Raw genomic sequence first — 12236 nt, forward strand, 5'->3', positions numbered from 1 at the left:
TCTATAATTTGGTTATTGTAGATAAGATAATGCTGCTATAAACATTGGGGTGCATGTTATTCATTTGAATTAGTATTTTTATATTCTTTGGGTAAATACCTAGTAATGTAATTGCTGGATCATACAGTTAAAGACCTAAATGTAAGATATGAAACCATAAAAACCCTAGAGGAGTAACAGATTACTGCCTAGAGGCAGTAACCTCCTTGACATTGGCCATAGTAACTTCTTACTATATCCATCTCCTGAGGCAAGGGAAACAAAAGCAAAAATAAGCTATTGGGAATTCATCAAAATAAGAAGCTTCTGCACAGTAAAGGAAACAATCAACAAAACTAAGAGGCAGTCTTCAGAATGGGAAAGGATATTTGCAAATGATAATTTCTGATAAAGAGTTAATATCCAAAATATATGAAGAACTTATTAAAACTCAACACCCCAAAAATGAATAATCCAATTAAAAAAATGTGCAGAAGATATTTTTCCAAAGAAGACATCCACATGGCCCACAGACACCTGAAAGGATGTAAAGATGCTCAATATCACTCATCATCAAAGAAATACAAATCAAAACTACAATGACTTATTTCAGAGAAAGACAACTATCATATGATCTCCCTGATATGAGGAAGTGGTAATGCAACATGGGGGCTTAAGTGGATAGGAGAAGAATCAATGAAACAAGATGGGATTGGGAGGGAGACAAACCATAAGTGACTCTTAATCTCACAAAACAAACTGAGGGTTGCTGGGGGGGAGGGGGTTTGGGAGAAGGGGGTGGGATTATGGACATTGGGGAGGGTATGTGCTTTGGTGAGTGCTGTGAAGTGTGTAAACCTGGTGATTCACAGACATGTACCCCTGGGGATAAAAATATATGTTTATAAAAAATAAAAAATTAAAAAAAAAAAAACTACAATGAGATATCACCTGACACCAGTCAGAATGACTCAAATTAGTAAGACAAGAAACGAGAGGTGTAGGTGAGGATTGGGAGAAAGGGGAACCCTCTCATACTGTTGGGAATGCAAAGTGGTGCAGCCACTCTGGAAAACAGTATAGAAGTTCCTCAAAAAGTTTAAAATAGAATTACCTTATGATCCAGCAATTGCACTATCAGGGATCTACCCCCAAAATATTAGATTTTAAAACGTGTATTGCACTTGTGCTAACAATTAAATGCTTTCTTTTTCATTGAAAGGTCCACAGTGGTATCCTTCCCAAGTTGGCCTTCAGCTAGAACAAGGTAAGAATCAATTTTCACTGATTTATTTATTTAATTTGGAATCTATTTTCTGTCATCAATAGATAATGTTTATTTATCACTTACTAAATGGTAGGCATTGTAGTAAGTGCTCTAAGTCAGTTATATTGATTCTCCACATAAGTTTGTGATTCATTTTTTGCATGAGAAATTTTAGTCTCAAGGAGATAATTTTCACATATCCACCATCGTGTACGTTGGAGGCAGGATATGAGCTAACATCTTTCTGTTTCTAAAAGTTTTACTGCTTTATTCCCTCATTCTATTATCACTTAAAATGTTCTCAGGGATACTGCTCAATAATTTTTTCCTTCTTTCCCTTTTCTTTCTTCTTTCCTCTTTCTTTCTTTCTTTCTTTCTTTCTTTCTTTCTTTCTTTCTTTCTTTCTTTCTTTTTTACAGCAGAATAAATGAGGTAAGGAAGAGCAAAAATGAATGAATTTAAGGGAAAATATCATATCCAGTATTAAGCCTCAAGTTTCTCAAACTATTAAATCCTATTTTCCATTAAAAATGTATAAGTAGATACACTTCAAAGTCACTGTTACTAAGAATCATTTTCAGTGGGGCCCCTGGGTGGCTCAGAGGGATAAAACCTCTGCCTTTGGCTCATGTCATGATCCCAGGGTCCTGGGATGGAGCCCCACATTGGGCTCTCTCCTTGGCGGGGAGCCTGCTTCCTCCTCTTTCTCTCTGTCTGCCTCTCTGCCTCCTTGTGATCTCTCTCTGTTGAAAAAATAAATAAAATATTTTTTAAAAAAAGAATCATAGTCAGTGATATTACATCAACTTGACCTTAAATTTGGACTTGTTAAATAAGAGCTGTGGTAGCATATAAATTTTGGAAGAATACTTACACGAAGTCAATAACAGTAAGTTTACAAGAGGCATCTATTAAGGAATTTCAGTCTCTAAATTTTTCCATACAGTGATGAATTGTTTTTTTTTTTTCTTTTTTCTGGTACCTTTGCTAATACTCAGTACTTAAGGACAAATGATGATTTCCTCACATCTCTCTAAGGTGTTTTGTTTGTTTTCATTGTTTCTTAGACATTCCAGGTTTCTCCAAGACCTCTATGCTGAAGAAATAGGAATCATGGTATTCTTGGACGTCATACTTTCTTCATGATCTCAAATTCTTCCAAATTCAAATGTGCAAGACAAATTTCTATCTGGCTAGAGATTAAAGGAGAAGATTCATTATCTTCCTTATTTTTGCCTCTGCAGGGCCCAGTATATGACAACTATATAAACTCCTTTCAACACATGAATGTTCAAATAACATAAAATTATATAGTATTTTTACTAAATTGACTTTTATATAATGAAGACTCTAGAATGCCATAAGCATCAATATAAAATATAGTTCAATTTGAAGGATACTACAAGAAACTAGGAATTTCTGTTTATTCTTCCTAATGAATGTGACTTTTTACTTTCTCCTCACATATATTTATTTTTTTCCTTCCCATATATGTACAGGATATGATCTGAATGAAATATAGTCATTAAGTGTCCTTGAATAGAAATGTGATGACATATTTGAAAAAAAAAACAAAGGGTCAATTATTTTAGCAAGCTAAGCAGGATGTGGTACAAAGAGGTTGTTTGGAGTAACACAGAATTTTGAAACCTGACTCTTCTTACCTATCTATAGAATCTTCTTTCATGAAGTAGAGCTAATAAATAAAAAGCTTAACCCATGGTTTGGTTTGTGTTTTATAAGTGTTAAATAAGGTCATATTTATAAAGCACTATAATGATTGACACATGGTAGATAACTTCATCAATTAGTTATAACTGATGTTATAAGTATTAATATTAGGGAAATAAATCTTAACACTAAAACTAGATAAGGCCTAAATATTACATTTATTTCCTGCCATATTGCCCAGAATGCTTATACTATGAACAAGGACATCATGCAGATTTAGTCTTTACAGTTTCATCACACAAAAGACAGCAGTAAAACATAAAAGGAAATAACAAACAGACTTTAAGAGCAAATTAACAACTTTTTTTTTTTTTTTTTTAATTTTTAAGCTCAGTGGTTGTGCTGAGCTGAGGTGGTCTTAGCATTACTTGTGTGGGTCCACTCAATCAGCTTCAGTCAGCTGGTGGGTTCTCGGTGACTGGTTGATCTAGGGTGGCCATGACTGTAGCCAATCCTCTCCACCCTATTTGGTTTCTCATGCTTCAGCAGAATATTTGGGACTTGTTCTCATGGTGGATTCAGGGGTGCAAACAAATGAGCATAAGCACTCAAGAATTCTTAAGGCCCAGGCTTGGAAGTGTCCTATCCCTTGCCCTACATTCTGTTAGCTAAAGTGATTGACTAGGCTAAGCCATATTCAAGGGAGTGCAGAAATAAGCATCAACTCTTGTAGGAGATACTAAAAGTCATACTGTAAATGGTGTGCATATGGGAAGGGTAAGAACCTACAGTCACAACTGTAATACAACGGTCATAGAAACTGGTAACTAAAATTTGTCCTTTCTTCCTACCTTGATTAATATACTTAATAATGTTCTGGAAGCACAGAGCTGAATTTCTAACACTTAAACTCATTGGATTTCTACAATAGAAAGGTAAAACATGGGTAGACTTGGTCATTTCCTTCCTAACCCTGGCTCTAATCATCTATGCCCCTTATATAAGAGCCTTGACAACCCCCTAGGTATATACCCTAGCATCTGGCCCATTTAGGGGGAAGAAAAGCCCAAAAAAGAAGATTTTTAAAAAAACAATTTGGCAGAAAATTTAGGGGCCTTAAGTGGCTGAAGCCTGATACCCATGGCACTGGTTCTTTTTTATGAGTATGTTCTTGGCGCTACACATTTGTTTCCCTTTGGTAAAGGACATAGGCATAGAAGGCCAAAAACAGGTTTCCCTGTTTACTGAGTCTGAGTAGTATGGTTAATGATATGCCTGGATTCTCTCCTTCTACTCAAATGCCATAATGATGGGACTTCATTTTAAAAATATGCCAATAGTCTGTTTCTCGAAGTCATCAAGAGTGATACAGGAGTAGAAACTAATCCCCTCCCCCAAGGTGTCAATAGATGTATGTTGGAAAGATGTTTTCAGCGCTTTCAGGTTGTACAGAGATTTCAGATTATTTCGTCTTTATTAACATTTCTTGTTGTTATACATGATTGTCAAAATGATAATGGCCATTTGTATATTGAAGTCTTTACCTTGATCCATGTTGCATTAACTTCCTATTGCTGTGTAAAAAATCACCATAAACTAGGCTTAAAATAACACTCATTTATTAGCTTGAAGACACAGTATGGCAGGATTCTTTGTTCAGAGTGTCAAAATCAAGTTGTTGGCTGAACTGAATTCTCATCTTAAGACTTTTAGAAAATTCTATTTCTTTTTTTCATTCTTAGTTCATTCTTATTGTCTGAAGATTTTTTTTTTTTTTTTTTTTTTTTTTTGTGGCTCTATGACAGAGGTTCCTATTTCATTGCTACTTGTTGCATTATATAGGCCATTACAGTTCCTAGAGGCTATTTGCTTTACTGGCCATATGGTTCTCTCCATCTTCATCCAGCAATCTTTTTGATACAGTACCAGGATTCTAGTACTTTGAATCTGAATTCTTCTCACTTACCTATTCATGCAGATTCAAATAATACATGATTAACTCAGGCCTACCTGAGTAATCCCTCTTATAAAGCCACAAAACATGACCCAGACAAGGGAATGATAGTCTACCATATAATATTGGCTTTATCAAATATCATTTTCAAAATTAACACATAAAAATTGCACATTTTTACCTTACTATAAAATATCTGTAATTGTAAATCATTGTAATTGGATTCTGAAAATCATCTAAAAATAGTCATAAATTTATATTTTTTGTATCTTGGAAAAATAGAGAATGGAGTGTGCTTCAGTGGTTCAATCAGTTAAACATCTGCCTTTAGCTTAGGTCATGATCCCAAGGTGCTGGAAGGGTCCCCACTTTGGCTCTGGGTTCCCTGCTCAGCTCTCTCTCTCTCCTTTTATCCCGCCCCCACGCTCATGCTCTCTCTCTCTTGCTTTCTCTCTCTCAAATAATAAGTTAAATCTAAAAAAAAAAAATAGAGAATGAAATGGCACTTTTTCATGACTGGGGATAAAGATAAATCACAGATAGATTGGCATAAAGAATAATAAAAATACAAACAACCACAATGACAATAATAATGGCTTTATACTTCTGAGATTCATTTAGCCCTAGTCCACTTTTCTTTCTGTGTGGTATATCTTTCTTTAAATAAAACAAGATATATTTACCATTGTCTCATTTATGAAGATTTAAGGTTTTACAATTGTTTTGTAATTATAAATAATGCTAAAATGAACATCTTTGTACATATCTTTCAGGACACACATGTTGGGCTTATCTCGTGTTTATTATTAAGAATGGAACATTTCCTTTACATGTCTTCTAAGACATTAGTTGCTTATTCTTCTCTGATTTCATGAGAAACTCCTTTTCAGTAATCTTTGCTCTATGTTTCTCTTATTACTTTGAAAGCCATAGTGTTAGAAATCTCTTTCAGTTTCCATTTTCTTTTCAAACTGAACACTTAAATAATCTCATCACATGGCATGGCTTTACATGTTAATAACTTTTGAATATCTACAGACACACCTACCCAACTGCCTATTTGCTAGCTCCTACTTGAATGTCTAATAAATATCACATACTTAACATACCTTAACTGAAATCTTAATTTCTACCCCCAAATCCTTCTCCTTCCCCAGTCTTCTCCCTGCCAGTTAATGAAATTTAATATTCCTAATTGCCCAGGCCAAAAATCTAAGAGCTGTCTTTATTTAACTGAAATACTTTCTTCTCAAGCTGAACCTGCTCTGTGTTGAAAACATATCTAAAATTGATGAACTTTTAACATTTCTACCAGTGCCATCTTAATCCAAAAAATTTCTTCTTGATGAATTTCTTCCTAAGTATTCTTACCTCCCTTCTTCCCAGCTTCCACACAGCATCCATAGAGATCTTTTAAAACATACATCAAGTCAGTCTGTTGATAATTACAATGACCTCTAAAATTTACTTGCCCTAGTTTATCATATAATAAAAGAATTTAGAGAACAGTTGACATTTATGAATACTGACACCCCAAATTATACTTTAAAAATACATATATATGTATGTATGTATATATATATATATATATATATATATATATATATATAATTTATTTATTTTAGAGGGAGAGAGGGCATGAGCAGGCAGCGTGGCAGAGAGAGAGAGAGAGAGAGATGCACTGAGCAGGGAGCCCAACACAGGGCTTGATCCCAGGACCCTGAGATCATGACCTGATCTGAAGGTAGACACTCAATCCACTGACTCACCCAGGTGCCTCCTACCAAATTATGCTTTAAAAATACCTTGTATCATATTCAATTATGATATTATCTAATATTACATTTTCTCAGAACACAACAGGATAGTAGCTAGATGTAGGCTGCACTTTGTTTAGGTAGAGGTGGGAAACTACCATATATTTGAAAAATTGTGGGTCACCTGGGTGGCTCAGTGGGTTAAAGCCTCTGCCTTCGGCTCAGGTCATGATCTCAGGGTCCTGGGATCGAGCCCCACATCGGGTCCTCTGCTCAGCAGGGAGCCTGCTTCCTCCTTTCTCTCTCTCTGCCTGCCTCTCTGCCTATTTGTGATCTCTGTCGTATAAATAAATAAAATCTTAAAAAAAAAGAAAAATTGTTAGATATTTTATAAAATGGGTTTGTTTACATTTTGCTTTACTTTAAATATTTATTATACATTGCAATTTTTATGTATGATTTATCCTTACTATTCATAATTTTTCACATTAAAAATTATTTGTTAAAATCACTATGCCTTGAAATTATATTAAAATATTTTTCCTTATTATTTAAGGTGGGCCTTTTCTGAAGGACTACATATCGATTCAAAGCATTGCAGCTTCCTCCATTGTCACTCTTTATTTTACAGACCTAGGTCAACAGGTCAGTTGGACTACAGTAAGTATCAATTTGAAATGCAATATACATGTCCCACATTTTGATAGGAAAAATTTGACAGGACTATTTTTATCAAATAAATCCATAATGAAACAAAATACTGTACAGAATGGCATTTTAAGTGCTTACGATGAACTGTGGCCAAAATTTTATACAGGAATTAGAGCCATGGAAATACACCGTTGGAGGAAGGAGAATAAATTCTTTTTCTGAAATGTTGGCTCTTTTTCTGCCTTCTCTGTGCATTGTTAGTTAAATAATATTTATTCAGTTTTTCCTTCTAGGAACCGAGAGATAAGAAGAGTCTTTTGACATTGGAAAAAGAGGCAATAGAATATTCAATAAGAAATGTTCTAAGGCAAAGGTTTTGGAAAATCAGAATGCGGTAGTGAGACTTCTTTGAGTTGAGTGGTCATGGAATGCCTTCAGCTCTCCTTGAAGGAGGAACTTTCAAAGTGGTGGCAACTGACTCCAATGGCATTAGAAGAGTGAAGACTACAGTATGGAGAATTAAGAAACAGAGATTAAGATATGGAGGATTAAGAAACAGAGAAAATACTTGACACTAGTTCGAAAGCATTGACCTATTCATGAGATATGGAATTGAGAGATGGAGTAGCTTTAGAATCAAGAGGAAATACTAACTGACTTTGTGGCAAAAAGTTAATTGATAAATAATTTTGACACTGACTTACAAAGGATAGTGCAATCATTCTATTTTTTTCAATTCAATTGTTTTATTTTATTTTTTTTAGAGTTTTAAAGTTTTTCCAATTACATTCTACTTCATATCTGTGATGGGATTGCACTTTTAATATTTTATATATTCAGATAGCTTTCCTTTTTGCCATCATTAACAATCCACATAATCAGACATAGTGCTTTAAGTTTTCCGTAAAAACACTCAATTTTTAAAATTATTGCAAACACAAGACAGCTAATTTGTTATAACTTAATTCTCAAATAGAGAAATTCAAGTTTGCATTTATTAGAATATTGTCACAGCTTTTATTTTTCAGACAATATCTCCTTTAATAAAAATTATTTTTCTGTACTTAGCTCATTATTTATATTTTGGTGTTATTGGTAAAGTAGTTCCTTTAGTTTTCAAAGTTCCTTGGTTGAGCTTTTCAGTATTAGTTTGTTGCATAAAAAAAACCTGAGTTTAGAGTATTCTGAATCCTTGTAAAGTATAATATTTATAAAAAAGCCTGCTAATGCATGAATTATGTAAGCAAAGGGTTTAATACTTAAATGTGATATCAACAGACCTTTACTAAAGGAGATTTTGGACAAGCACTTTCTGATATCCAAAGGTTAAAATATTCATAGCCTCTGTCCACATTATGATGAAAAGGAAATTCTGTCTACAGAAGTTTTGTCATGACTAGTGACATTAATGGTGAGTTCATTAGAAATTCCAACTGCATCATTTGGATAAGCACTGAGCAGAGAAAGTAAAGTGCTAAGGTGGAATTCTAGGACAATTGTACTAGAAAATTACAGCTTATTTGAAAGGAAAATCATTTAGGTGACAAAGAGAACTCTGGAAATAGAGTGAATATTTTTAAATCAACCCTATTGTTCACACCATCTTTTGCTCCAAATGAGTCAATCCTATTAAATGCTAAAAATATACGCATTACATTGCAATCATACCCACTTTATATCTACTAAATTATACAATAAAAGCAATATTTACCACTCATAACATTCTTGTACATTTATAAAATACTTCTATATAAAAGCATTATCATAGGGTTAGGTTTTCTTGGATTTCTGTTTTTTTTTTTTTTAAAGATTTTATTTATTTATTTGACAGAGAGAGATCACAAGTAGGCAGAGAGGCAGGCAGAGAGAGAGAGGAGGAAGCAGGCTCCCTGCTGAGCAGAGAGCCCGATGCAGGACTCAATCCCAGGACCCTGAGATCATGACCTGAGCCGAAGGCAGCGGCTTAACCCACTGAGCCACCCAGGTGCCCTGGTTTTTTTTTTTTTTTTTTTTTTTTTTTTTGATACAATCTCTATAGCAAGGTCAAAATTAAGATTTTAAGAATATTTTTCATCAAGTAGCAGTGTGCTGTCACAGAATATTGAGAAAATATTTGCCTCATTGAACTTATTGAAAGACAGGATAGAAGGTTAGTATAATAATCCTCATTATATAGATCTTATTAATTAAAGATCCAATTCACTTTTCACCATTTTTATGTTCATTCCTGTGTGTCCTATAGTTCTATGCAATTTATACCTTGCAAAGATTCAGATATCTACTACCACAATCAGATACAGAATTGTTCCATCCCCACAAAAGAACTCTTTCATATTAATCTCTATATTTATACACTCGTTTCCATATTCCATATCCTGGGGCAACCACCAATCTGTTCTTCATTTCTCTTTTTTGTCCTGTGTCAAATGCTATAAACAAAATTAGACAGTCTTTCAATTTTTTTTATATAGATGTTTAATTTTCTCTAAGTGTAGTGTCTTTGGGATCCATCCTGTTTATTATATGTATCAATACTCAGTTCCTTTTATTGGTGAGTAATATTTGGTTGTAGGAATGTAGCAGTTTGTTTATCCTTCACCCCCTGACAGGCATTTGGGTTGCTTTCAGTATTTCACAATAAATAAAACTGTTATCAGTTTTGTGTAGGTATTTTATGAACATAAGTTTTTATTTATCTGGTACCTTTTACAGTCTAGATAAAGTATTTTGTCTGCTAAGTGGTTTGCAAATATTTCCTCTTAGTCTTAGCTTGTCTTTCCATTCTCTGAATAAGATTTATGGTTGTCTTTTTTTTTCTTTTCTTTTTTTTTTTTTTTGTGCAAAAAGTTTTCAAGTTTAGTGCAGTGTAAATTGCTAGTGTTTTAAGGATTTTGTCTTTGCTGCCATATGTAAAAACCCTTTGCTTTGTTCTAGATTTGGGAGTTTTCTCTTATGTTTTCTTCTAATAGTTTAATAGTTTTTTATGTTTTACATTTTAATCAGAGTCTATTTTTATTGTAAAGAAATACCTAATTTTATCACCAAGCTTAGTATTTTCTTTCAATTTGTTTCCTGTGTTCTACAATTCTCCTGTTCTGTTTTTATTTTTTTTCCCATTTGGAATTAGTTGTTGTGTTTTATTTTCTATTAGCCTCTTGGTTATTTTGGCTATATGTATATATATATTTTTACCAACTGTCCTGATTACCCAAGAGATTATAATATTCATCTTTAAAATACTGAACACTAATAAAATTTAATTTAGGTTTACTGATGTGAAAATACTTCATAGATAATTGAATGACTTTATGATATTTAATCTCTTTCTAACTAACCTTCTATTGTGGTATATTTTAGTTTTCTAGGTACTGTTAAATAAAAATCCACTATTATAAATTTATATGTCAATAGTTATTTAGATTTATAATTTTTACTTTAATTTAGTTATTCCTTCTAATGCTGAGTTTATATCTGTGAGCATTATCATTCTTCATGGAGAACAACTTTAGTGATTTATTCTAGTTCTGCTGTTGATGAATTTTCTCAACTAGGTTTATCCTAACATGTATTTATTTAACTATTTGGGGAGAATGTTTTTGTGGAAAAAATAATTCCATATAAGCAGTTATATTTGTCTTCACTTTACAAAATTTCATTATGTTGATTTTTGATTCCCAAGTTCCTGTTGAAAAGTCCACTATGCTCTTTTGAAATAATGTGTCTTTTCCCTGGTTCAAATTAAATTTCTCTTTTGTTTGACACTGTTTGACTATGATGCCCATAGTTACAATTATGTTTCTATTTATCCTGCTTTGGGTTTATAGTGTTATGCTGTTTGGTATAAATATTTAATTTGAAAAATTATCATAATCACTTTAGCATCTCATTTCCCACTGTTCTCTTTGTATTCTCCTCCTGTGATTCATATTTCAATTCCATATTTTTCTTATTGGAGGTCTCAAGTATCTGCTAAAATACTCAAAACTTTTTTTTATTTTTTTGAGTATATAAAATATAATTTTTAAATGTGTCTCATAATTCTACTATGTAGATCTTCGGTTTATCTCTTTTGAATATCTCCTGTTTCTTTTGGATATGATTACAGTATCTTTACTCCTTTTATACATTTATATTTCTGACCTAGTGCAGGAAATTATATATGAACAACTTGGTGTCTTTTTTTTTAAAGATTTTATTTATTTGATAGAGAGAGAAAGAGTATAAGCAGGGGGAGTGGCAGGCAGAAGGAAAGGGAGAAGCAGGCTCCCCTCAGCAAAAGGGGACCCCTATGTGGGACTTGATCCCAGAACCCTGAGATCATGACCTGAGCCCAAGGAAGTTGCTTAACCAACTGAGCCATCCAGGCACCCATGAACATCTTGTAAAGGCAACTTGAGGCGTAGAATCATGTTACTCTGCTGTCAAACTGATTTGACAAATCTGATCATCCTCCAGGTAGACTAATGCCATTCGGTCTAGGTGTCTTAATCCAGTTGATGGCTGTAATGATTTCAGGCTGAGCTTTAGTACCTGTAAAGACAGATCTCCTTCTGCTTCATCATGGCTCTAGATCTTAACCCAAATCCTGGTGATTTTATAAGACCATTTCTGTCTTTAAAAGGTGCCAACCAACAATTTTTGTCCCTCCCTTCTCAGGCACCCTCTAAAGATTTAGTCTTCTTAGGATGCTATCAGACTTCAAATCCTAGAGTCCATCACTATTCTTGAGTCCTATTTAAAAAATCCTGACCTTCTATTTCTCAATGACTCAGTAGCTCTTTGAACCCTGAAAAACATTTTGATCAAGTTTTCAAGCTGATGGTTTGAATGGTTTGAATAACAATGGTTTGAATAACCTAGAATAAAATTCTTCCTTACATGTTATGAATATAATGGTTGAATTAAAACAAAACAAAACAAAAGAAAAACTTCTTTTAATATTATATTAACTTCAGTG

At 33.4% G+C, this 12236-nt stretch overlaps 1 protein-coding gene across 2 annotated transcripts in view; it reads left to right on the top strand.

The window, feature by feature from the left end:
• TECRL (trans-2,3-enoyl-CoA reductase like) overlaps positions 1–12236 on the top strand; it is a 102334-nt gene that overhangs the window by 56043 nt on the left and 34055 nt on the right. Inside the window, exons 3-4 of one of the 2 annotated variants that reach the window (XM_082728035.1) lie at positions 1202–1246; positions 7185–7273. In XM_082728035.1, the coding sequence (XP_082584161.1) occupies positions 1202–1246; positions 7185–7273 (134 nt within the window). Of the gene's footprint in view, positions 1–1201; positions 1247–7184; positions 7289–12236 lie in introns of both variants that reach the window. The other variant, XM_082728034.1, reaches the window with a different exon arrangement.

The sequence above is a fragment of the Mustela nivalis genome (genome assembly GCF_964662115.1).
Source record: "Mustela nivalis genome assembly, chromosome: 4".
Taxonomy (NCBI): Eukaryota; Metazoa; Chordata; class Mammalia; order Carnivora; family Mustelidae; genus Mustela; species Mustela nivalis.